Source organism: Nerophis ophidion, linkage group LG10, assembly GCF_033978795.1.
Source record: "Nerophis ophidion isolate RoL-2023_Sa linkage group LG10, RoL_Noph_v1.0, whole genome shotgun sequence".
Taxonomy (NCBI): Eukaryota; Metazoa; Chordata; class Actinopteri; order Syngnathiformes; family Syngnathidae; genus Nerophis; species Nerophis ophidion.
The window spans coordinates 63,265,519-63,287,749 of NC_084620.1; the positions used below are offsets into that span (position 1 = coordinate 63,265,519).

At 42.8% G+C, this 22,231-nt stretch overlaps 1 protein-coding gene across 2 annotated transcripts in view; it reads left to right on the forward strand.

The window, feature by feature from the left end:
* Positions 1-22,231, forward strand: part of LOC133561169 (proton myo-inositol cotransporter-like) — a 250,512-nt gene that overhangs the window by 209,959 nt on the left and 18,322 nt on the right. Inside the window, exons 13-17 of one of the 2 annotated variants that reach the window (XR_009808600.1) lie at positions 7,188-7,351; positions 7,434-7,554; positions 19,316-19,441; positions 19,513-19,718; positions 21,865-21,988. Coding sequence is in view for 1 of the 2 variants with exons in the window: in XM_061914444.1 (XP_061770428.1) it covers positions 7,188-7,351; positions 7,434-7,554; positions 19,316-19,441; positions 19,513-19,631; positions 21,865-22,017 (683 nt within the window). In the remaining variant the exon portion in view is untranslated. Of the gene's footprint in view, positions 1-7,187; positions 7,352-7,433; positions 7,555-19,315; positions 19,442-19,512; positions 19,719-21,864; positions 22,018-22,231 lie in introns of those variants that run through there. The other variant, XM_061914444.1, reaches the window with a different exon arrangement.

Here is a 22,231-nt window from a genome sequence, read left to right on the forward strand (position 1 = left end):
TTAACATAATTATTTGAAGCTTTTATATAACTTTTCTTTTATTTTTGACAGTTAAACATCTAAATAGGCACAACTCTCAACCAAAAGGAAAAGAAAACCTTTCCTGTCACTATTGGCCACGCTCCTGTGATGTCTGTATGAATGTTTGCAGGACAACATGAAACACATTAGCCTGGCATCTGTTCAACACCAGCGTTCTGTCTTTTTGTTCAAATATTTGTTTATTCTTATTCATCTTCACAAGCCCACCAAAACATCCTAATCGTCGCCTATCACCTCCCCGCTCACGGACGTTCACGTTTTTAATCAAGAGACGATGTCGTTATCGTTCCAATTTACACGCCTGCACTCGAAACACCCGCCCAAGCATCTTCTTTGCTGAGCGACAGCAGATGCCATTAATGAAGCTGTTTTTCACCAAGTACCACCTCAGAAAGCACTTGGCTCTCCAAGTACCACCATGATGACCGACATAAAAATACAGTAGCGCAGTAGGCCTAAATATTCGTTAAAAATATGGCAGAGGTTTTATTCAACAAGTGTGTTTAATATTTTTGGCCATTGTAGCATCTCACATGGTTTGAACAGTAACACTGTATTTAAATATGTAATTAATTGGTTCTCTGGCGTACCACTAGATGGAGCTTGCCTACCACTAGTTTAAGAAACACTGCTATACAGTATATGACAAAAGCACACTGCTTTTTCTGATGTCCAAGATGCTTTACATGTTTTTTTCTTTAAGGGTCCGCTGCAAAAAACACAAGTCAAAGATCCTCTATGTGGCAGGTTCATACTGTTATTTTTTTAAAGGCCTGTTGCATGACACTAGTCAAAGATCCCCTATATGGCAGGATCACACTATTATTTTTAAAGTGCCTGCTACGAAAACACAAGTCAAAGATCCTCTATACCACAGGAATCCACAGCTATTTTTTAAGAACCCAGTGCTTAAAACGCCAGTCCAAGATGCTTTACATGATTTATTCTTTAAGGGTCTGCTGCAAAAAACACCAGTCAAACATCCTTTATATGGTATGACCACGCTATTATTTTTAAAGGGCCTGCTACAAAAACATTAGTCAAAGGTCCTCTATATGACGTAGCATGCTGCTGTTTTTAAGGACCTGTTGAAAAAACACAAGTCAAAGATCCTCTATATGGCAGGTTCATACTGTTATTTTTTAAGGGCCTGTTGCATGACACTAGTCAAAGATCCCCTATATGGCAGGATCACACTATTATTTTTAAAGTGCCTGTTACGAAAACACAAGTCAAAGATCCTCTATACCACAGGAATCCACAGCTATTTTTTAAGAACCCAGTGCTTAAAACGCCAGTCCAAGATGCTTCACATGATTTATTCTTTAAGGGTCTGCTGCAAAAAACACCAGTCAAACATCCTCTATATGGCATGACCACGCTACTATTTTTAAAGGGTCTGCTACAAAAACGCTAGTCAAAGATCCCCCTAAATGGCAGGATCACGCTGTTATTTTTAAGGGTCCTGCTACAAAAAAAACGCTATAATGCTTTACATGACAGTTATTCTTTTAGGGCCTGCTACAAAAACACTAGTCAAAGGTCCTCTATATGACGTAGCGTGCTGCTGTTTTTTAAGGGCCTGTTGCAAAAACACAAGTCAAAGATCCTCTATATGGCAGGTTCACACTGTTATTTTTTAAGGGCCTGTTGAAAGACACTAGTCAAAGATCCTCTAAATTGCAGGGTCACACTGTTGTTTTTAAAAGGGCCTGTTGAAAGACACTAGTCTAAGAGCCTCTATATTGCATGGTCACACTGTTATTTTTAAAAGGGCATGCTACAAAAACACTAGTCAAAGATCTTCTATACCACAGGAATCTACAGCTATTTTTAGGAACCCCGCGCTTAAATGTCAGTTAAATATTCTCTTCGTGACAGTTATTCTTCAAGGGCCTGCTACAAAAAAGCTGGTCAAAGCTCCTCTATATGGCAGGATCACACTACTTTTAAAGGGGCTTCTACAAAAACATTAGTCAGAGATCTTCTATACCACAGGAATCTACAGCTATTTTTAGGAACCCCATGTTTGAATGTCAGTCAAAGATGCTTTACATGACAGTTATTTTTTAAGGGCCTGCTACAAATCCACAGGAATCCACAACTATTTACTTAAACACCAGTCAAATATGCTTTATATGACAGTTATTCTTTAAGGGCCTGCAGAATAGGCTAGTCAAAGATCCTCTAAATGACAAGGTGTGTTCGTAGGATTAAATACTAAAAGTAATGTATTGTATTTAAAGATAGAATATATCACCTGAGGACAATTTCCTATCCATCCATCCATTTTCTACCGCTTATTCCCTTTCGGGGTCGCGGGGGGCGCTGGCGCCTATCTCAGCTACAATCGGGCGGAAGGCGGGGTACACCCTGGACAAGTCGCCACCTCATCGCAGGGCCAACACAGATAGACAGACAACATTCACACTCACATTCACACACTAGGTACAAACTATTTATTATGTTTAATTTAAAAAAATATATACAACTTTAAAGAAGCATTTTTGAGCAGATACAAGTTTGTAAATAATGGACATAATTGGTCGTAATCAATAAATATGCCAGAGGGAATTACCCGTCACTTAACGTCACTTAAAGTCTGGTGTTTGTGTTCAGGTGTTTCCAGGTGAACTTGAAAACTGACGTCTTGTAATTAGCGGCCAGAGGTGGGTAAAGTAGGCAGAAATTGTACTCAAGTAAGAGTACTGTTACTTTAGAGATTTATTACTCATTTATTGGGTAGTCACCCAAATGTTTACTTGAGTAAAAGTAAAAAGTATGTTGTGAAAAAACTACTCAAGTACTGAGTAACTGATGAGTAACCTGTTCGTTTAATGATGACGGCAACAAGTAATGCACAAAAACATAAAAGGAGAAATGAACAAATTCAGAGCCAGGAATATCTCTTAAGCAACTAAAATAATATATATTAAATAATACATATTTGGTTTTACACTGTATTGAAAAAAAATGTGAAAATGAATTTTACCTTTGCAACCTCATTATACTATTGGCTAAGTTTTATATTCATAAATGTAAGTTTCTAAATACCCGACCTGTTTTTTGTGCCTTTAAAAAAGATTTGGAACTCTACATTAAAACACTCTACCTCTAACAACCAAAAAGCTGTGAAAACGATGATGCTGTGTTCCAAATTTAAGTTATTTACTGAGATTGAGTGAGCCTATGGCTTTGCACTTTGTTTATTATATATATATTTATATTTTTTGCATTCTATTTTAGTTACTTTGAATTTACAACCCCCTGGCGCTGTTTTGTACGGTTTTTATACTTACTTAGATTATTATTTTCAACTGTTTGTAAATGTTGAAATTGATAAATAAAGGTTTGGATATAAAAAAAAAAAAATGTGCAGTTAATCATGTGACCGCCTGGCTCTGTTTGATTGGTGAAACGGACTCAAACGTCACCAGTGACTGCATTTGATTGGTGAAACGGAGTCAAACGTCACCAGTGACTGCATTTGATTGGTGAAACGCAGGCATGTGACGGATCCTACTTTGAAGGTCTGTCTGACAAACCAAAACAAACAAAGCGTGCATTAACAGATCGATAAAAATCAGTAGCGAGTAGCGAGCTGAACGTAGATAAATGGAGCGGAGTAAAAGTAGCGTTTCTTCTCTATAAAAATACTCAAAAGTAAAAGTAAGTTGCATTAAAACTACTCTTAGAAGTACAATTTATCCCAAAAGTTACTCAAATAAATGTAACGGAGTAAATGCAGTGCGTTACTACCTGTCAGGCTTGCCCCTGACAGTTTGTCTATGTTTTAATTTTTCCCTCTGCATTTGTCTTTGTTTCCTCTGTGTAGTGTTTCCTGTCAGCGCTCTTATTTTGTCTGTGTTTCTCCCTGGGCGCTGTTTTCCCTCAGCTGCGGTTGATTGGCACCTGGCCACACCTGGTGTCAATCAGCCCGATTCCTATTTGTACCTGCTCTGCTCCTCCAGTCAGTGCTGGATTATTGTCACGTATTGCATGTCGCTTCTGTATTGTATTGTCGCTCCTGTCGTGTCGTTGTAAGCTATAATTCGTTAGATGTTTGTAGCTTACTGTTTTTTGTTCCCCGCTTCCTATTTTGTCTTTGTACAACACGTAACGGCTTCTGTTCCCTGTTCTGTTTATGCTAGCCTCCATGCTTAGCCTTTTGTTTTTGCTAGCTTCCATGCTAAGCTCATTTTTGTTTGTTATCCGCCTCGTGCGCACTTTTTGTTGTACCCCTTTTGTTTGTTCTTGTTTAGTTTAAAATTAAATCATGTTTTCTTATTCAATGCCTGCCTCCATCTCTCCATCTTGGGGTTCGTCACAAACTAACTCTGACACTACCCACCTCTGTTAGCAGCACAAAATGACCATTATTGATACTGGTATCTTCATTATTCTGCTTGCCTGTGTATCGGCTGGGGACATCTCTGCGCTGCTGATCCGCCTCCGCTTGGGATGGTTTCCTGCTGGCTCTGCTGTGAACGGGACTCTCGCTGGCTCCGCTGTGAACGGGACTCTCGCTGCTGTGTTGGATCCGCTTTGGACTGGACTCTCGCGACTGTGTTGGATCCATTATGGATTGAACTTTCACAGTATCATGTTAGACCCGCTCGACATCCATTGCTTTCCTCCTCTCCAAGGTTCTCATAGCCATCATTGTCACCGACGTCCCACTGGGTCAATATTGTCACCGATGTCCCACTGGGTGTGAGTTTTCCTTGCCCTTATGTGGGCCTACCGAGGATGTCGTAGTGGTTTGTGCAGCCCTTTGAGACACTAGTGATTTAGGGCTATATAAGTAAACATTGATTGATTGATTGATTAGTGTTTTTGCTGTTAGCACTGTGTGTGTGTGTGTGTGTGTGTGTGTGTGTGTGTGTGTGTGTGTGTGTGTGTGTGTGTGTGTGTGTGTGTGTGTGTGTGTGTGTGTGTTGAAGATGCAACAATCAATCTAAAACTAGGCCACTTCCCAAGTTAATCTCCCGCCCTTGGACGAACGCGACAATTTCCTGCCTATTTCACGATATCATCCATCATTTACTGATTTACTCCTTTCTTTTCTGCGTATCAAACTGGCGTCCATCCTTGCGTTTTCTCCCTGCTTTACTCTAAATCCGTGCAGTAGTTCACATCTCACATGCGTCAACCCCAGTTTATTTTCCTTTCATTTCGTTTTGATGAAGCGGATCAAAAACGTTGTAAAAGGTGATTAATTAGGACTGTAAATGACTTTCCCCCAACATGTTATGATCACTCTCGTTCGTCTCAATCCTGCCTGCCGCTGCCTCGTCGGGTCTGTCTGCTGTCATTGTGCTCAATTTAAAGGCCTACTGAAACCCACTCCTACCGACCACACAGTCTGATGGTTTATACATCAATGATGAAATATTAACATTGCAACACAAGCCAATACGGCCTTTTTAGTTTACTAAATTGCAATTTTAAATTTCGCGCGGAAGTATCATGCTAAAACGCATTGTAGAGGACATTTTGGTCCAGCAACGTTCACAGCTATAAGTCGTCTCTTTTCATCCCATAATTCCACAGTATTATGGACATCTGTGTTGCTGAATCTTTTGCAATTTGTTCAATTAATAATGGAGACGTCAAAGAAGAAAGACGTAGGTGGGAAGCGGTGTATTGCGGCCGCCTTTAGCAACACAAACACAGCCGGTGTTTCCTTGTTTACACTCCCGAAAGATAAATGATAAATAAATGGGTTGTATTTGTATAGCGCTTTTCTACCTTCAAGGTACTCAAAGCGCTTTGACATTACTTCCACATTTACCCATCCACACACACATTCACACACTGATGGAGGGAGCTGCCATGCAAGGCGCCAACCAGCACCCATCAGGAGCAAGGGTGAAGTGTCTTGCTCAGGACGTGACGAGGTTGGTACTAGGTGGGATTTGAACCAGGGACCCTCGGGTTGCGCACGGCCACTCTTCCACTGCGCCACGCCGTCCCATGACAGTGAAGCTTTACTATGGAACAGAGCGGTCAAACGAACATGGTTCCCTACCACAATGGTCCCCAACCATCTGTGGCCCGATTGGTACCGGGCCGCAGAATAATTTTTTATTCATTTTTAGTAAAAAAAATTTTTTAAATTGTATTTATTTTTTTTATTCTTAATAAATCAACATAAAAAACACAATATACACTTACAATTAGTGCACCAACCACAAAAAACCTCCCTTTTTCATGACAAAAACATCCCTTTTTCATGACAAAGAAAAAAAAAATAAAAATAAAAATATATATATATATATGGCTCCCCCCTCTCCCCCAGGCTGCGGGACAAATTATTAAGCGTTGACCGGTCCGCGGATACAAAAAGGTTGGGGACCACTGCACTACCACATGTCAATCAGCAGGTTTCGGTGAGAAAATGGTGGTAATAAGTCGGCCCTTTCCGTAGACATGAGCGGAGAGCTTGCGTCGTTCCTCCTGCGTCTGTCAAAGAGGCAGCTGTGGACTATCTGGCCTCCTCCCACCGGCCGCGCCCAACCGTCGGATGCTTCCGTGGTGGAAAAAAAAAAAAATCTCACCCCGGCTCCACTGGCTGCCTTCGCCTCGTCGAGAAACGTGGCTTCCCTCGGAGACACTGGCGGTCACCACACCCGTGGCCACAGCCGTACATGTACGACCATATAATCTAACTAAAACACTAGTAACACAATAAGCAGATAAGGGATTTTCCAGAATTATCCTAGTAAATTTGTCTAATAACATCTGAATCGCTCTGCCGTCTAGTTTTTTTTATTTTCTTCTAAACTTTCACTCTCACTTTCCTCATCCACGAATCTTTCATCCTGGCTCAAATTAATGGGGAAATCGTCACTTTCTCGGTCCGAATCGCTCTCACAGCTGGTGGCCATGATTGTAAACAATGTTCGGATGTGAGGAGCTCTACAACCAGTGACGTCACGCGCACATCATCTGCTACTTCCGGTACAGGCAAGGCTTTTTTATTAGCGACCAAAAGTTGCGAACTTTACCGTGGATGTTCTCTACTAAATCCTTTCAGCAAAAATATGGCAATATCGCAAGAATGGACCTGCTATCCCCGTTTGAATAAGAAAATCTCATTTCAGTAGGCCTTTAACTGCCTCCTGTCTGTGTGGATTCGGCAGGTACTACAGCGCCACCATCCTGCAGATGTCTGGCGTGCGGGATGACCACCTTGCCATCTGGCTGGCCGGCCTCACCACCCTGACTAACTTCCTGTTCACGCTGCTGGGGGTGTGGCTAGTGGAGCGAGTGGGCCGACGGAAGCTCACGCTGGGCAGCATCGTCTGTAAGACACACGCAAAACACGCACCCTTGAAACGTCCTTTTTTTTTTTTGGATTGATTTGTTGTCGTTTTTCGGGTGGGTAGGCACGTGTCTCAGCTTGTGCGTGCTCGCCGTGGGCTTCCTGCTGTCAGCGCAGCACAGTCCTCCTGTCACCTTCCACCCGTTGGAGCCCGCCAAGGCCAACACAACCTGCTTCAAATATCAGTGAGTACACGCTCCAGTGTTAATTTTGTTGACGAAAAATGTTCGTCATAGTTGTCGTCAACGACCTGTTTTTCTGACTAAAACGAGACAATGACTAAATAAAAAACAATTAACGTGAACTAAGACGGCGACGAGGTGTATTGACATATTCGTCAACGAATAAAAACGAGACGAAAATGTCTGCCAGAGACGAGATCCAATCGGAACTCGTTTCGTTAGGAAGAGGCGGGAGTAGTTGGGAAGAGAACCAATCAGAGCGACGTTGTAAGGAAGTTACGTAAACGTAGTTTGCGTTTGAGACTAACCCGGGAATGCAAAAAAAGTAAACAATATCTCATTTTGAACTTTACATTAAAACACTCTCTACCTCTAACAACTACAAAGCTGTGAAAACGATGATGCTGTGTTCCAAATTTAAGTTGTTTAATGAATCTGAATGAGCACTTTGTTTAATATATCTATATTTTTTTGTATTCTATTTTTGTTATATTTAATTTACAACCCCCTGGCACTCTTTTGTACTGTTTTCATAATGTTTTATATTGTTGTTTGACTTACTGTTTGTAATTGTTGAAATTTATAAAAAAACATTTATAAAAAAAAAAAAAAGTAAACAATATCTCAACAATAAAGACATATGTTCCATCCATCCATCCATTTTCTACCGCTTATTCCCCTTTGGGGTCGCGAGGGGCGCTGGTGCCTATCTCAGCTACAATCGGGCGGAAGGCGGTGTACACCCTGGATAGGTCGCCACCTCATCACAGAAGACATATGTTACCAAAAAAAAACCCGGGAATGCGCTGCTGAAGACAACACGTCAACGCCGGGGAGGAAGAGGAGAGAGGATATATGGGGAAATGTTATATTTGACGTCAAAGATAACAAGACGCAGTGTAAGAAATGCAGCGCGAGGATTACGGGGGAAAAACCCAACAAACTTGAAGCGACATTTACAGCCGAATCACCCCGAAATCCACACACAGGTAAGCATTTTCCACAACATACAATTCACCATGGCCGGCTCTACGCAGGGGCAAGAGGGGGCAGAGCCCCCTTAAATAAATGTCTTGCCCCCTCAAATCAAAATTTGAGAAAGCAAATTTGAGTAAACTCACAAAATTACTACATTACAAGTTGACAAAATGATCTGCACTAGCGGAAAAATCAGCCGAAAAAGGGAGACACACGATATAGTAGTGTCGGCTTCCCTCTCATCCCTCCCTCCGCTGTGCATGTATTCACCATTCCACAGGCTGCGCAGCAGACACACACCCGCATACACCCCTCAGCCCTCAGCAAACATCCAATCACTGTTGCAGTATGAATGTAAAAGAAAAGGAAAAGTTGTCTACGTTTATTATATACTTGTTAGGATGGGTGTATTTGTGTAGTCTTATCTGTCATAAACACGTTTATCGTCGCGGACTTTCGGTGCCACGGAGTTCCTTTTTTTTTTTTTTTTTTTTTTTAACAACTTGACGAGAGCAGTGACAGCGGAGGCTCTGAGCAGCAGTGGTTTGGAAGGCAGAGAGCCTCCACTGTCCCTGTAACAAGCTACAAATCATTTATGATGCTGTTAATGACGGTAAAAATGAAACATATCCTGCTTAGCAGTCCTCCTCTGCTGTCCTCTGTTCAGAGCGGAGTCCTTAGCAACGGCCCGTTTTACTTAGCAACGGTCTAGCAATCGACTGCTGCAATTCTTTTTCTGTTGTTTTTCTTGTAAGTCTACATAGTCAACCTTTAATGTTTCAATCTACATTTTGTAATAAACTAATTATAAGTTTCATTTGATATGACCAAGACACCTAAAAACAAAAACACAACCGTTTTCATCAATTTACAAGCAAGTGGGCAACACACATACATTGGAGTGAATGAATTTTGTGCCCATTAGAGTGCCCGAGTCCACTGCATGTGACATACTGAAGACAAGTGACCTGGGTCTGACAGACCCCTACGTAAAGCCCCGCCCCAGGCTGTAGTCCTGTACTGTTGTTGTTTTTCTTCATGTAATCACAGCGGGTTTTTTCTGTTGTTGTTCAAGCTTCCTTATTTTCTGCTCCAGCTTCCAGCAGCTCACAAAGAGAAAGTTAATGCTCTGTAATGCATCCATTTTTCAGAGCATTTAAAAAGTCTAGTCCTGCTCCTGCATGTAGTTGTAGCAATGATAGTTTGAGATTCTTTTTTTAATCATTATTCATCAGACTACCTTTCAGTTTTGTAAATATTGACTGTAGTGTGTGAAGTCCTACTTTGGGTCAAAATTTATTTGAGAGTTAGGCCATCCAGTTAGGATACATGTTATGTTGTTGGTTGATAAAATCTGGATGAATAATGTTTTATTTTATTTTATTCATTTATTTTTATTTTTCAGTTTCCCCCCCTGAGGGATTGCCACCTTATTGTGGTCAGGGGGTTTGCGTGCCTCAGTGACCGTAAGAGCTATACCAGCAGGAGCTTAGTCTTCAGGTGGGACACCCAAGTTGGACATGTCTGAAGGTATAGAGGCCTGACAAAGTGCAATCCACTACTCCAGGTTGGGGTTGGACACATAGCTAAAGACCCATTTTAATGAAGAAAGCATCGTTACTATAAGGACAGAAAAAAAAAGTGCTGGAGCATGATGTGTACACATGATGCCCCCTTCACATTTCTGACTGCCCCCTCATATAAAAGCATGCCTAGAACCGCCCCTGCAATTCACTCGACGTTATCCCGTTTATTGCACGGCTTACTCGTGAAATACTAAATTTGAGACATGATTTTCATCAAAATACGACTTGTATCGGTGATTCTTCCGCCGTTTTGCTTTGAATTTCAGAAATTGAAGTGAAAGTTTACATATTACCCTTTAGTCGACTAAATCTACTGTAGTTTTCGTCGACTATAATCTTATGATATTTCGTCAACTAAAACTAAAACAATTTAAATAACTAAATTATGAGTAAAACTAAATTACATTTTAGTCAAAAGACTAAAACTAAATCAAATTTTGCTGTCAAAATTAACACTGACACGCACAACACCTCCGTTTGGGGACCAGCACGTACGGCAGGGGTGTCCAAAGTGCGGCACGCAGCTAACTTTTTTACGTTCTAGAAATACTATTAAAAAAAACATTAAAAAAGTGGAATAAAAGAGCAAACAGTTCCTTGAATTGCCGCCGGGGCGCTAATTAATTTAAAACCTCTTCTCACCATGAATTGATTAACGTGGACCCCGACTAAAACAAGTTAAAAAACTTATTCGGGTGTTACCATTTAGTGGTCAATTGTACGAAATATGTACTGAACTGTGCAATCTACTAATAAAAGTATCAATCAATCAATCAATCAAAAAATCTATGTATCATATTGGTTTGGAAAATGAATAATATCAAAATGGGCCCCGCATGTTTAGATTTTACTGTGTGCGACCCTAAGTGGGAAAACTTTGGACACCCCTGATTTAGCAGGATAGGCCAATACATCAGCAAGTCTATTTTTTACAGTACAGTAGTCATCAACTTGAGAGTTCGCCTACTTAAGAGTGTTTTGAGATAAGAGCTGTCTCTTGGCTAATTATGTTTTACATTGCAAGTTACAAGCATCCCTGCTATTAGCTGGCTTAGCAAAGGTCACAGTGATCCCCAAAAGATGAGCCCAGAACAATTGCGGGGATTAGCTTTTAGCTAGAGAGCGACAGAGCTTTGTTTTTTTCCTTCCATGGGAGGGAAGAAAGTGAGTGTGAAGGACAGTGCTTGAGATGCTACTCATATTCTTAAAGAAATAAATCATCAAAAACATGACAGTGTGTCTCCAACGCAATTTAAGCGTATCATTGCTAGTCTGCACCATGCTGAAGTAGAATGAGTCTAACGCCGGCCAAACATGTTAAAATAACATCAAAACAGCAGACATGTATCCATGAAAGTATGCAAAAGGTGCTGATGGTGTGTTTGGCGCAGAGCAGCTGTAAGGAAATACTGTACCTTATCATTAGATTATTTTTAAAAAAAATACTGTAGTTGTTTGTCGTAAATTCTGTTCTATTGTTTTATGCAACATTTCTTACGTTAAATGTGTTTTTGTTAAAATGTTTGTCACAGGTCAAGTTAAATTGATTTCAATTCATTTCCATCGAAGATCTTGATTTGAAGTGTTTTGAGTTAAGAGTTCCGCCACATACAGTTGTGATCAAAATTATTCAACCCCCCCACACAATTTTAGTGTTTTAGCAAGTTGGACATTTATTCCATATTTTGTTTATAGTCATATCAAATAAAGATGTGTCAAATAGACAAATGCAACTTAAGTTGTAACACTGTGTTTTACAAAATACGAAAAAAGGACATTTTTCTTAATATCTCATTGACAAAATGATTCAACCCCCTAGTTACATGCATCTTTAGTACTTAGTAGAACACCCTTTGGCAGTAATGACATCCTTCAAAGGTGATACATAACTTCTTGCAACCATCTACAGGTATTTTAGCCCATTCCTCTTGGGCAAAGGCCTCCAGTTCATTCATATTCTTGGGCTTGCGTGCTGCAACTGCCTTCTTCAAGTCCCACCACAGCTTTTCTGTAGGATTTAGGTCTGGCGACTGTGAAGGCCACTCCAGAGTCTTCCAGCCCTTCTTCTGCAACCACTCTGATGTTGATTTGGAGGTATGCTTGGGATCGTTGTCCTGTTGGAAAGTCCAACGTCTCCCAAGCCTCAGCTTCGTCACTGACTTCATGATATTTGCAGCTAATATATCCTGCTAGGAAATATAATTCATAATGCCTTGAACGCACTGGAGATTCCCGGTACCTGAGGCAGAGAAACAGCCCCAGAGCATGATTGACCCCCCACCATGCTTAACAGTAGGCAAGGTGTTCCTCTCTTTGTAAGCTTCATTTTTTTCTCCTCCAGACATAACGTTGATTCATAGGCCCAAAGAGTTCCACTTTTGTCTCATCACTCCATAGAACAGTTTCCCAAAACCTTTGGGGTTTGTCCAGATTATTTTTGGCATACTGGAGTCTATTTTTTCTTGAGCCTGGTAGTCAGAAGTGGGGTGCGCCTGGGAGTTCTGGCATGGAGGCCTTCATCTCGTAGTGTGCGCCTTATTGTCTGGGACGAAACCTGCGTTCCCCCCTCTGCAATGTCCTGTTGTAGTTCCTCAGCTGTTACCCGGGGGTTTTCACCACAGTACGCTTCAAATACCGGACAGCAGTTGCACACAGCATCGTCTTTCTACCACACCCAGGTAGTGTTTCCACTGTGCCTTTAGCTTTAAACTTGCGAATTATGCTCCCAACTGTGTCTCTTGGAATGTGTAATGTCTTTGCTATTTTCTTATATCCATATCCTTTCTTATAAAGAGAAATTACCTCCTCTCTTGACTTCTTTGACCACTCCCTGGACTTCACCATGTTGCAAATACACAATTGACCATCTACAAAAAGCTGAGCGTCAGTCTTTTTCAATTGTTGCTGGTTATGGTTCTAATCACATCTACAGGTGTTTTCAACACCTGATTGAAAAGACCTTATTCAAATTCTGTTCTTAGAGTTATGATCTTCAAGGCGTTGAATAATTTTGTCAATGAGATATTAAGAGAAATGACACTGTTTGGTATGTTACGAAATATAATTTTGCAATTCAAGTTGCATTTGTCTATTTAATGCATCTATGACTATAAACAAAATACGGAATAAATGTCCAACTTGCTAAAACACCAAAATTGTGTGGGGGTTGAATAATTTTGATCACAACTGTAACCAATTAAGTTTGTAAGTTGAGGTACCAATGTATACCCTCTCAAGGGACGTTATCGTAGAAATTAAACCAGGGTATGATTCCGAGTAGTCCGTGTACAGCTTGTCGAGCAGTAAAAATATATGTGCTGATCATAAGTTTACACACAGCCAGGGTTGTCTAAACAGCTGGCGACACAAGGAAGCAGCAAACGTGTCCTGCCCAGTGGTGACAACATCACGGGCTGTTTCTGCGCAAGTGCTGCCAGCACTGGGGAGCTGTGGTTCACTGGAAAATAATGACACAATTTAGACATTACAGTTGCGATAAATATTACAGAAAGATCCTGCAAACTAGAGTTGTCACAAGTTTCGACAAGCCAAAAATGAGCACTTCTGATTTGTCCTAATGGCAGGGTTGTATAACAGTGGGTTACAACCAGTGTTCGGAAAATGACTTTTAAAAATAAATTTATATTTACATATTACTTTGACAAAATATTAATTGAATTAGTAACATAATTACTCTTTGATAAGTGTAAATAATTACTAGGGAAAGTCATTATTGCATTATTTAAAAAGAAAAAGAAAATCTGGCATGTACAGATGAAAGACGTTTCATGAAAGCAGTGTGTGAGTGTGTGCTTGTTGCTGAGTGATGTTTGCGAGAGAGCCAGACAGAGCAGCATTAGCTCAGCTGTGTTTTTTCGCGCTTGCGGGACGGCAGGTCCGTCCAATCTTTTCGCTGGACTGTGTCAAAACAATTAAAATACTCTTATGTTAAAAATATGAGGTACACAACACAGTAGGACAGAATATTTGGTACATCCCAAATGATAGGTACTCTTGCAGACAAAATGTTAGGGACATTTGCGGTCCAAATATTGGGTATATTAGGTATGGCATAAATATGAAACACACACAAGGCAAAAACTATTAAAATACAGTTGTGGCAAAAAATTTGGTTCCTGTGTGGCCAAAAGATTTGGCACACCCCAAACAACAGGTACCCTTGCAGACAAACTATTAGCTACCTTTTGTGGCCAAAATATGAGGCACACGTTAGGCCAAAACTATTAAAATACACTTATGGTGAACATATAAGGTGCATATGTGGCCAAAATATTTGGCACACCCCAAATAATAGGTACTCCCGTGGACAAAATATTAGGCACATTTGCAGGCAAAACTATTAAAATACACTTGTGGCAAAAATATTAGGTGCATAAGTAGCCAAAATATTTAGTGCATCCCAAATAATAGGTACTCCCGCTGACAAAATATTAGGTATGGCATAAATATGAGGCGCGTTTGAGGCCAAAACTAGTAAAATACACTTGTGGCAAAAATATTAAAGGCAATACTGAAACCCACTACTACCGACCACGCAGTCTGATAGTTTATATATCAATGATGAAATATTAACATTGCAACACATGCCAATACGGCCAAGTTAGTTTACTAAATTGCAATTTTAAATTTCGCGCCGAAATATCCTGCTGAAACGTCTCGGTATGAAGACGTGTGCGCGTGACGTCATGCATTGTAGAGGACATTTTGTTCCAGCATCTTTCCCAGCTATTGAGTCGTCTGTTTTCATCGCAAAATTCCACAGTATTCTGGACATCTGTGTTGCTGAATATTTTGCAGTTTGTTCAATGAACAATGGAGACATCAAAGAAGAAAGCTGTAGGTGGGAAGCGCTGTATTGCGACCGGCTTTAGCAACACAAACACAGCCGGTGTTTCATTGTTTACATTCCCGAAAGATGACAGTCAAGCTTTACTATAGAACAGAGATGTCAAGCGAACACGGTTGGATTGGACCACACACACACAAAGTACAGTGTATTATGCAGCGATCATTTCGAAAGATTGTGTTTCAAAGAGGGTCCTTTGCGGAAGGGCAGAGATGGGCATGGCCGCCACCCGTCGACTGGTGCTGAAAAAAGTTGCGGGGCCGACCTTCAGGTTGTACAGGTACGACCATATAATCTCACTAAAACACTAGTAACACAATAAGCAGATAACGGATTTTCCAGAATTATCCTGGTAAATTTGTGTAATAACATTTGAATTGCTCCCACTGTAGTCTTTTTTTTTTTTTTTTTTAGTCCTTCACTCTCACTTTCCTCATCCACGAATCTTTCATCCTCGCTCAAATTAATGGGGAAATCATCGCTTTCGCTGCTGGTGGCCATGATCGTAAACAATGTTCAGGTGTGAGGAGCTCCACAACCCGTGACGTCACGTGCACATCGTCTGTTACTCCCGGTACAGGCAAGGCTTTTTTTATTAGCGACCAAAGGTTGCGAACTTTATCGTCGATGTTCTCTACTAAATCCTTTCAGCAAAAATATGGCAATATCGCGAAATGATCAAGTATGACACATAGAATAGACCTGGTATCCCCGTTTAAATAAGAAAATCTAGTTTCAGTAGGCCTTTAAGTGCCTGTAAGGCCCAAAGATTGGGTACACCTCAAAGACAAAACATTAAAGGCCTACTGAAATGAGATTTTCTTATTTAAACGGGGATAGCAGGTCCATTCTATGTGTCATACTTGATCATTTCGCGATATTGCCATCATTTTTTGCTGAAAGGATTTACTAGAGAACATCGACGATAAAGTTCGCAACTTTTGGTGCTGATAAAAAAGCCTTGCCTTTACCGGAAGTAGCAGACGATGACGTCACAAGAGTGAGGGCTCCTCACATCCTCACATTGTTTATAATGTGACCCTCCAGCATCAAGAGCTATTCGGACTGAGAAAACGACAATTTCCCCATTAATTTGAGCGAGGATGAAAGATTCGTGGATGATGATATTGATAGCGAAGGACTTGAAAAAAAAAAAATAAAAATAAATAAAAAGCGACGGCTCCGGGCGGCGGCAGTGTGAGCGGTTCAGATGTAATTAGACACATTTTACTAGGATAATTCTGGAAGATTAATAGTGTTTTAGTGAGATTATAAAGACATACCTGGAGGTCAGATGGCTGCGGTGAACACGCAGTGTCTCAGAGAGGAGCCAAGCTCACAGCTGCCTTTTAAACAGCTACTGCAGGAGGACGAACAATCCAATGATGTCTCCGGTAAGATAAATATCACAATTTTCCCATCCAAAAACCTGCTGGTTGACGTAGAGAAAAATGTTCGCTTGACCGCTCGGTGTTAAAAACAAAGAAACACCGGCTGTGTCTCGGTGCTAAAGGCAGCTGCAATCCACCGCTTTCCACCAACAGCATTCTTTTTTATAGTCTCCATTATTAATCGGACAAATTGCAAAAGATTCAGCAACACAGATGTCCAAATTACTGGGTAATTATGCGATGAAAAAAGACGACTTTTAACCGTAACTGGTGCTGAGCTAATATTTCCTGACAGTCCGTGACGTCACGCGCACGCGTCATCATTCCGCGACGTTTTCAACAATAAAACTCTGCGGGAAATTTAAAATTGCAATTTAGTCAACTAAACCGGCCGTATTGGCATGTGTTGCAATGTTAAGATTTCATCATATACAATTGAGTTTTAAGGTGCGTATTTTGCCAAAATATTTGGTACGCCCCAAATAATAGGTACTCCTGCAACCAACCCGTCCATCCATCCATCATCTTCCGCTTATCCGAGGTCGGGTCGCGGGGGCAACAGCCTAAGCAGGGAAACCCAGACTTCTTTCTCCCCAGCCACTTCGTCTAGCTCTTCCCGGGGGATCCCGAGGCGTTCCCAGGCCAGCCGGGAGACATAGTCTTCCCAACGTGTCCTGGGTCTTCCCCGTGGCCTCCTACCGGTTGGACGTGCCCTAAACACCTCCCTAGGGAGGTGTAGATTCCTAAAGTAGCCTTAAGCTTGACGCTCCTCTACTATCACATTCACTCCGCTTGCTGGGGCAACAACAAAACAAAACTCCAGATGTTCTTCTTCGTTTGTATGGTTTACTTGTGATCTTAATCATTCAAAACATAAGACAGTCACGATGTGGGAACAAATGAATGACAAAATAAAGAGAATTTGTTGCAGTACTAGTTAGAAAAAGTATGAATGAGAATAAGTATGAGTGAGGTCAAAAAACTGTGTGTCTCCATTCCACCGCACCTGACAGCCATTACCCATGACACCTTGCGTCCAAAAACCCCCTTACCACACAGATCCTTCCGCCATATATGCACTTAAAACAGTTACATCATCAAATCATTTTGACAAATGTAATAATTAAAATTAAAGTGAGCTTTATATAATTACTCTAAGCATTCAATATACAAATTTTTTTATCATGCAAATAAAGTAAATAGTCCCATTTTGACTGAATAAACATAAAGCACCTTCCATAAAATGTAAATTAATTTAAACAGCATTTAGGCTCCTACAGGAGGCGTTCGGGTGGCATCCTGACCAGATGCCCGAGCCACCTCATCTGGCTCCTCTCGATGTGGAGGAGCAGCGGCCTTACTTTGAGTTCCTCCCGGATGGCAGAGCTTCTCACCCTATCTCTAAGGGAGATTCCCGCCACATGGCGGAGGAAACTCATTTCGGCCGCTTGTACCCGTGATCTTATCCTTTCGGTCATGACCCAAAGCTCATGACCAAAGGTGAGAATGGGAACGTAGATCGACCGGTAAATTGAGAGCTTTGCCTTCCGGCTCTACTCCTTCTTCACCACAACGGATCGGTACAACGTCCGCATTACTGAAGACGCCGCACCGATCCGCCTGTCGATCTCACGATCCACTCTTCCCTCACTCGTGAACAAGACTCCTAGGTACTTGAACTCCTCCACTTTGGAAAGGGTCTCCTCCCCAACCCGGAGATGGCACTCCACCCTTTTCCGGGCGAGAACCATGGAGGTGCTGATTCTCATTCCGGTCGCTTCACACTCGGCTGCGAACCGATCCAGCGAGAGCTGAAGATCCTGGTCAGATGAAGCCATCAGGACCACATCATCTGCAAAAAGCAGACACCTAATCCTGCGGTTACCAAACCGGAACCCCTCAATGCCTTGACTGCGCCTAGAAATTCTGTCCATAAAAGTTATGAACAGAATTGTTGACAAAGGACAGCCTTGGCGGAGTCCAACCCTCACTGGAAATGTGTTCGACTTACTGCCGGCAATGCGGACCAAGCTCTGGCACTGATCGTACAGGGAGCGGACCGCCACAATAAGACAGTCCGATACCCCATACTCTCTGAGCACTCCCCACAGGACTTCCCGAGGGACACGGTCGAATGCCTTCTCCAAGTCCACAAAGCACATGTAGACTGGTTGGGGAAACTCCCATGCACCCTCAAAAACCCTGCTGAGAGTATAAAGCTGGTCCACAATTCCACGACCAGGACGAAAACCACACTGTTCCTCCTGAATCCGAGGTTCGACTATCCGGTGTAGCCTCCTCTCCAGTACACCTGAATAAACTTTAACGGGAAGGCTGAGGAGTGTGATCCCACGATAGTTGGAACACACCCTCCGGTCCCCCTCCTTAAAGAGAGGAACCACCACCCCAGTCTGCCAATCCAGAGGTACCACCCCCGATGTCCACGCAATTGTTCCGGTGGTATGGAATAAGTATGGAGAAATTCACGACTGACAACTCTTGCGCGAATGAACAGCAATGAAAGCCAGCTTGTCCCCACGCCGACCTGCGGTCCCAAAGTAACAAATTGTCTGCAACAGTTGCTGTCCCCCTTTGCAAGTGTCAACAAGCGGCGAGTAATGGAGGCGTGCGGCGTCTCTTGTTGTCTTCTGACAGGTGGCGGTCATTGTTTGTGGTGGAGTGAAGTCAGTCACGCCGCAAGCACTCATCCCTTCAATTTGCCAACCACCTTCATCTCTGCACAGTCCATTAGTTGTCAGGATGAAAGAGTACCCTTACGTACAAAGTCAGAGTAAATTGTCGCAAAAAGGCAATCACTCCACCCTCGTGTGCGCCTTTTTACTTTGTTGGTGTTTTATCACGGACCACAATGAGGATAATTGGACGGATCCTGTCGATGAAAGTGACTTTTTGTTTCCCCCCCGTGTGTGCGTTGAACTCAGGCTGTGTGAGCCGTGCATGCTGGACCCGGCCTGTGGTTTCTGCTACCGGGAGAACGGCTCGGCACCGCTCACCTCCTCCTGCGTCCCCGTCAATAAGGCCTCCACTGAGCAGGCGGCGTGGGGCAGGTGAGTCACAGGATGCCCGCGGGAGGGTTACTCTTTAAGACTGCCGTGTCCATTTTTCCGTGCCGTTGCAGGTGTTCCAACTCCAGCCGGATGAGGGAGCACACCTACTGGGCCTACAACTACTGCCCCACCTCCTTCTCCTGGCTGGTCTTGTTGGGATTGATGCTCTACTTGGCCGCTTTTGCACCTGGTAGGAGATGACCTACAGTGGAGGGGGAAAAAAGTATTTAGTCAGCCACCGATTGTGCAAGTTCTCCCGCTTAAAATGAGGACAGAGGTCTGTAATTTTCATCATAGGTACACTTCAACTGTGAGAGACAGAATGTGAAAAAAAAATCCAGGACTTCACATTGTAGGAATTTTAAAGAATTTATTTGTAAATTATGGTGGAAAATAAGTATTTGGTCAACCATTCAAAGCTCTCATTGATGGAAGGAGGTTTTGGCTCAAAATTTCACGATACATGGCCCCATTCATTCTTTCCTTAACACGGATCAATCGTCCTGTCCCCTTAGCACAGGGGTGTCGAACTCAAATACAGAGAGGGCCATCCATCATCTTCCGCTTATCCGAGGTCGGGTCGCGGGGGCAACAGCCTAAGCAGGGAAACCCAGACTTCCCTCTCCCCAGCCACTTCGTGTAGTTCTTCCCGGGGGGATCCCGAGGCGTTCCCAGGCCAGCCGGGAGACATAGTCTTCCCAACGTGTCCTGGGTCTTCCCCGTGGCCTCCTACCGGTTGGACGTGCCCTAAACACCTCCCTAGGGAGGCGTTCGGGTGGCATCCTGACCAGATGCCCGAACCACCTCATCTGGCTCCCGGATGGCAGAACTTATCATCCTATCTCTAAGGGAGAGCCCCGCCACACGGATATACAGAGAGGGCCAAAATTTAAAACTGAACAAAGCCGCGGGTCAGGGTTGAACAAATTACCCTTTTAGGTGGTAGCGTGTATTGTAGCGTCCCGGAAGAGTTAGTGCTGCAAGGGATCCTGGGTATTTGTTCTGTTGTGTTATGGTGCGGATGTTCTCCCGAAATGTGTTTGTCATTCTTGTTTGGTGTGGGTTCACAGTGTGGTGCATATTTGTAACAGTGTTAAAGTTGTTTATACGGCCACCCTCAGTGTGACCTGTATAGCTGTTGACTAAGTATGCTTTGCATTCACTTATGAGTGTGTACAAGCTGCTTATATCATGAAACTTGGCTGGCACGCTTTTTTTTAAGTAGGATAATTGGACGTGACGACAGGTTGTAGAGAATGTTAAAGGCATTGCTTTTAAGGCACTGGCCCCAATATTGTTGTCCGGGTGGAAATTGGGAGATATTCACGAGAATGGTTGCCCAGGGAGATTTTCGGGAGGGGCACTGAACTTCGGGAGTCTCCCGGGAAAATCAGGAGGGTTGGCAAGTATGAGCATTAGCGGTGAATGCGGTGTTACAGCGGCACCGCCTCTGTATAATACCGGCGGGCCAGCTCTAATGTTAATTTGATATTGCCTCCAGGGCCAAATGAAATTACATGGCGAGTTTGACACCCATGCATTAGCAGAAAAACAGCCCCAAAGCATGATGTTTCCACCCCCATGCTTCCCAGTAGTTATGGTGTTCTTGGGATGCAACTTAGTATTCTTCCTCCAAACACAACGAGTTGAGTTTATACCAAAAAGTTATATTTTGGTTTCATCTGGCCACATGACATTCTCCCAATCCTCTGCTGTATCATCCATGTTCTCTCTGGCAAACTTCAGACGGGCCTGGACATGCACTGGCTTAAGCAGGGGGACACGTCTGGCACTGCAGGATTTGATTCCCTGTCGGCGTGGTGTGTTACTGATAGTAACCTTTGTTACTTTGGTTCCAGCTTTCTGCAGGTCATTCACCAGGTCCCCCCGTGTGGTTCTGGGATTTTTGCTAACCATTCTCATGCTCATTTTAACCCCACGGGATGAGATCTTGCGTGGAGCCCCAGATCGAGGGAGATTATCAGTGGATAATTTCTCCCACAGTTGATTTTTTCTCACCAAGCTGCTTGCCTATTGTAGATTCACTCTTCCCAGTCTGATGCAGGTCTACAATTCTTTTCCTGGTGTCCTTCGACAGCTCTTTGGTCTTGGCCGTAGTGGAGTTCGGAGTCTGACTGTTTGAGGCTGTGGACAGGTGTCTTTTATACAGATAACGAGTTCAAACAAGTGCCATTAATAGAGGTAACGAGTGGAGGAAGAGCTTCTTAAAGAAGAAGTTACAGGTCTGTGAGAGCCAGAGATCTTCCTTGTTTGAAGTGACCAAGTACTTATTTTCCACCGTAATTTACAAATAAAGCATGGAGTCCTCCATTAGTGTGACCGCTCTCACTCCCTCTCCCCAAAGACTCAACATGTGCCTCACACCTTCTGATCTTTTGCTGTTGTGGGGCATTTCTTGACAGGTATGGGCCCCATGCCCTGGACCATCAACTCTGAAATCTACCCGCTGTGGGCGAGGAGCACCGGCAACGCGTGTGCAGCAGGAGTCAACTGGACCTTCAATGTTCTGGTCTCGCTCACCTTCCTCCACCTGGCCCAGTTCTTCACTTACTATGGTGAGAGCCTTTTGACTGTGACCCAATTATCTGGCTGCCTCAAGTTGCACATTTTCAAATTGCAAAATAAGAGCTACAATATGTCCTTAAAAATTAGGTACATATGAAGCCAAAATATTAGGTACACGTCTGGCCAAACTATTACGTACACTTGTAGCGAAATATTAGGTACACTTGTAGCCCAAATATTAGGTACACGTGTGGCCTAAATATT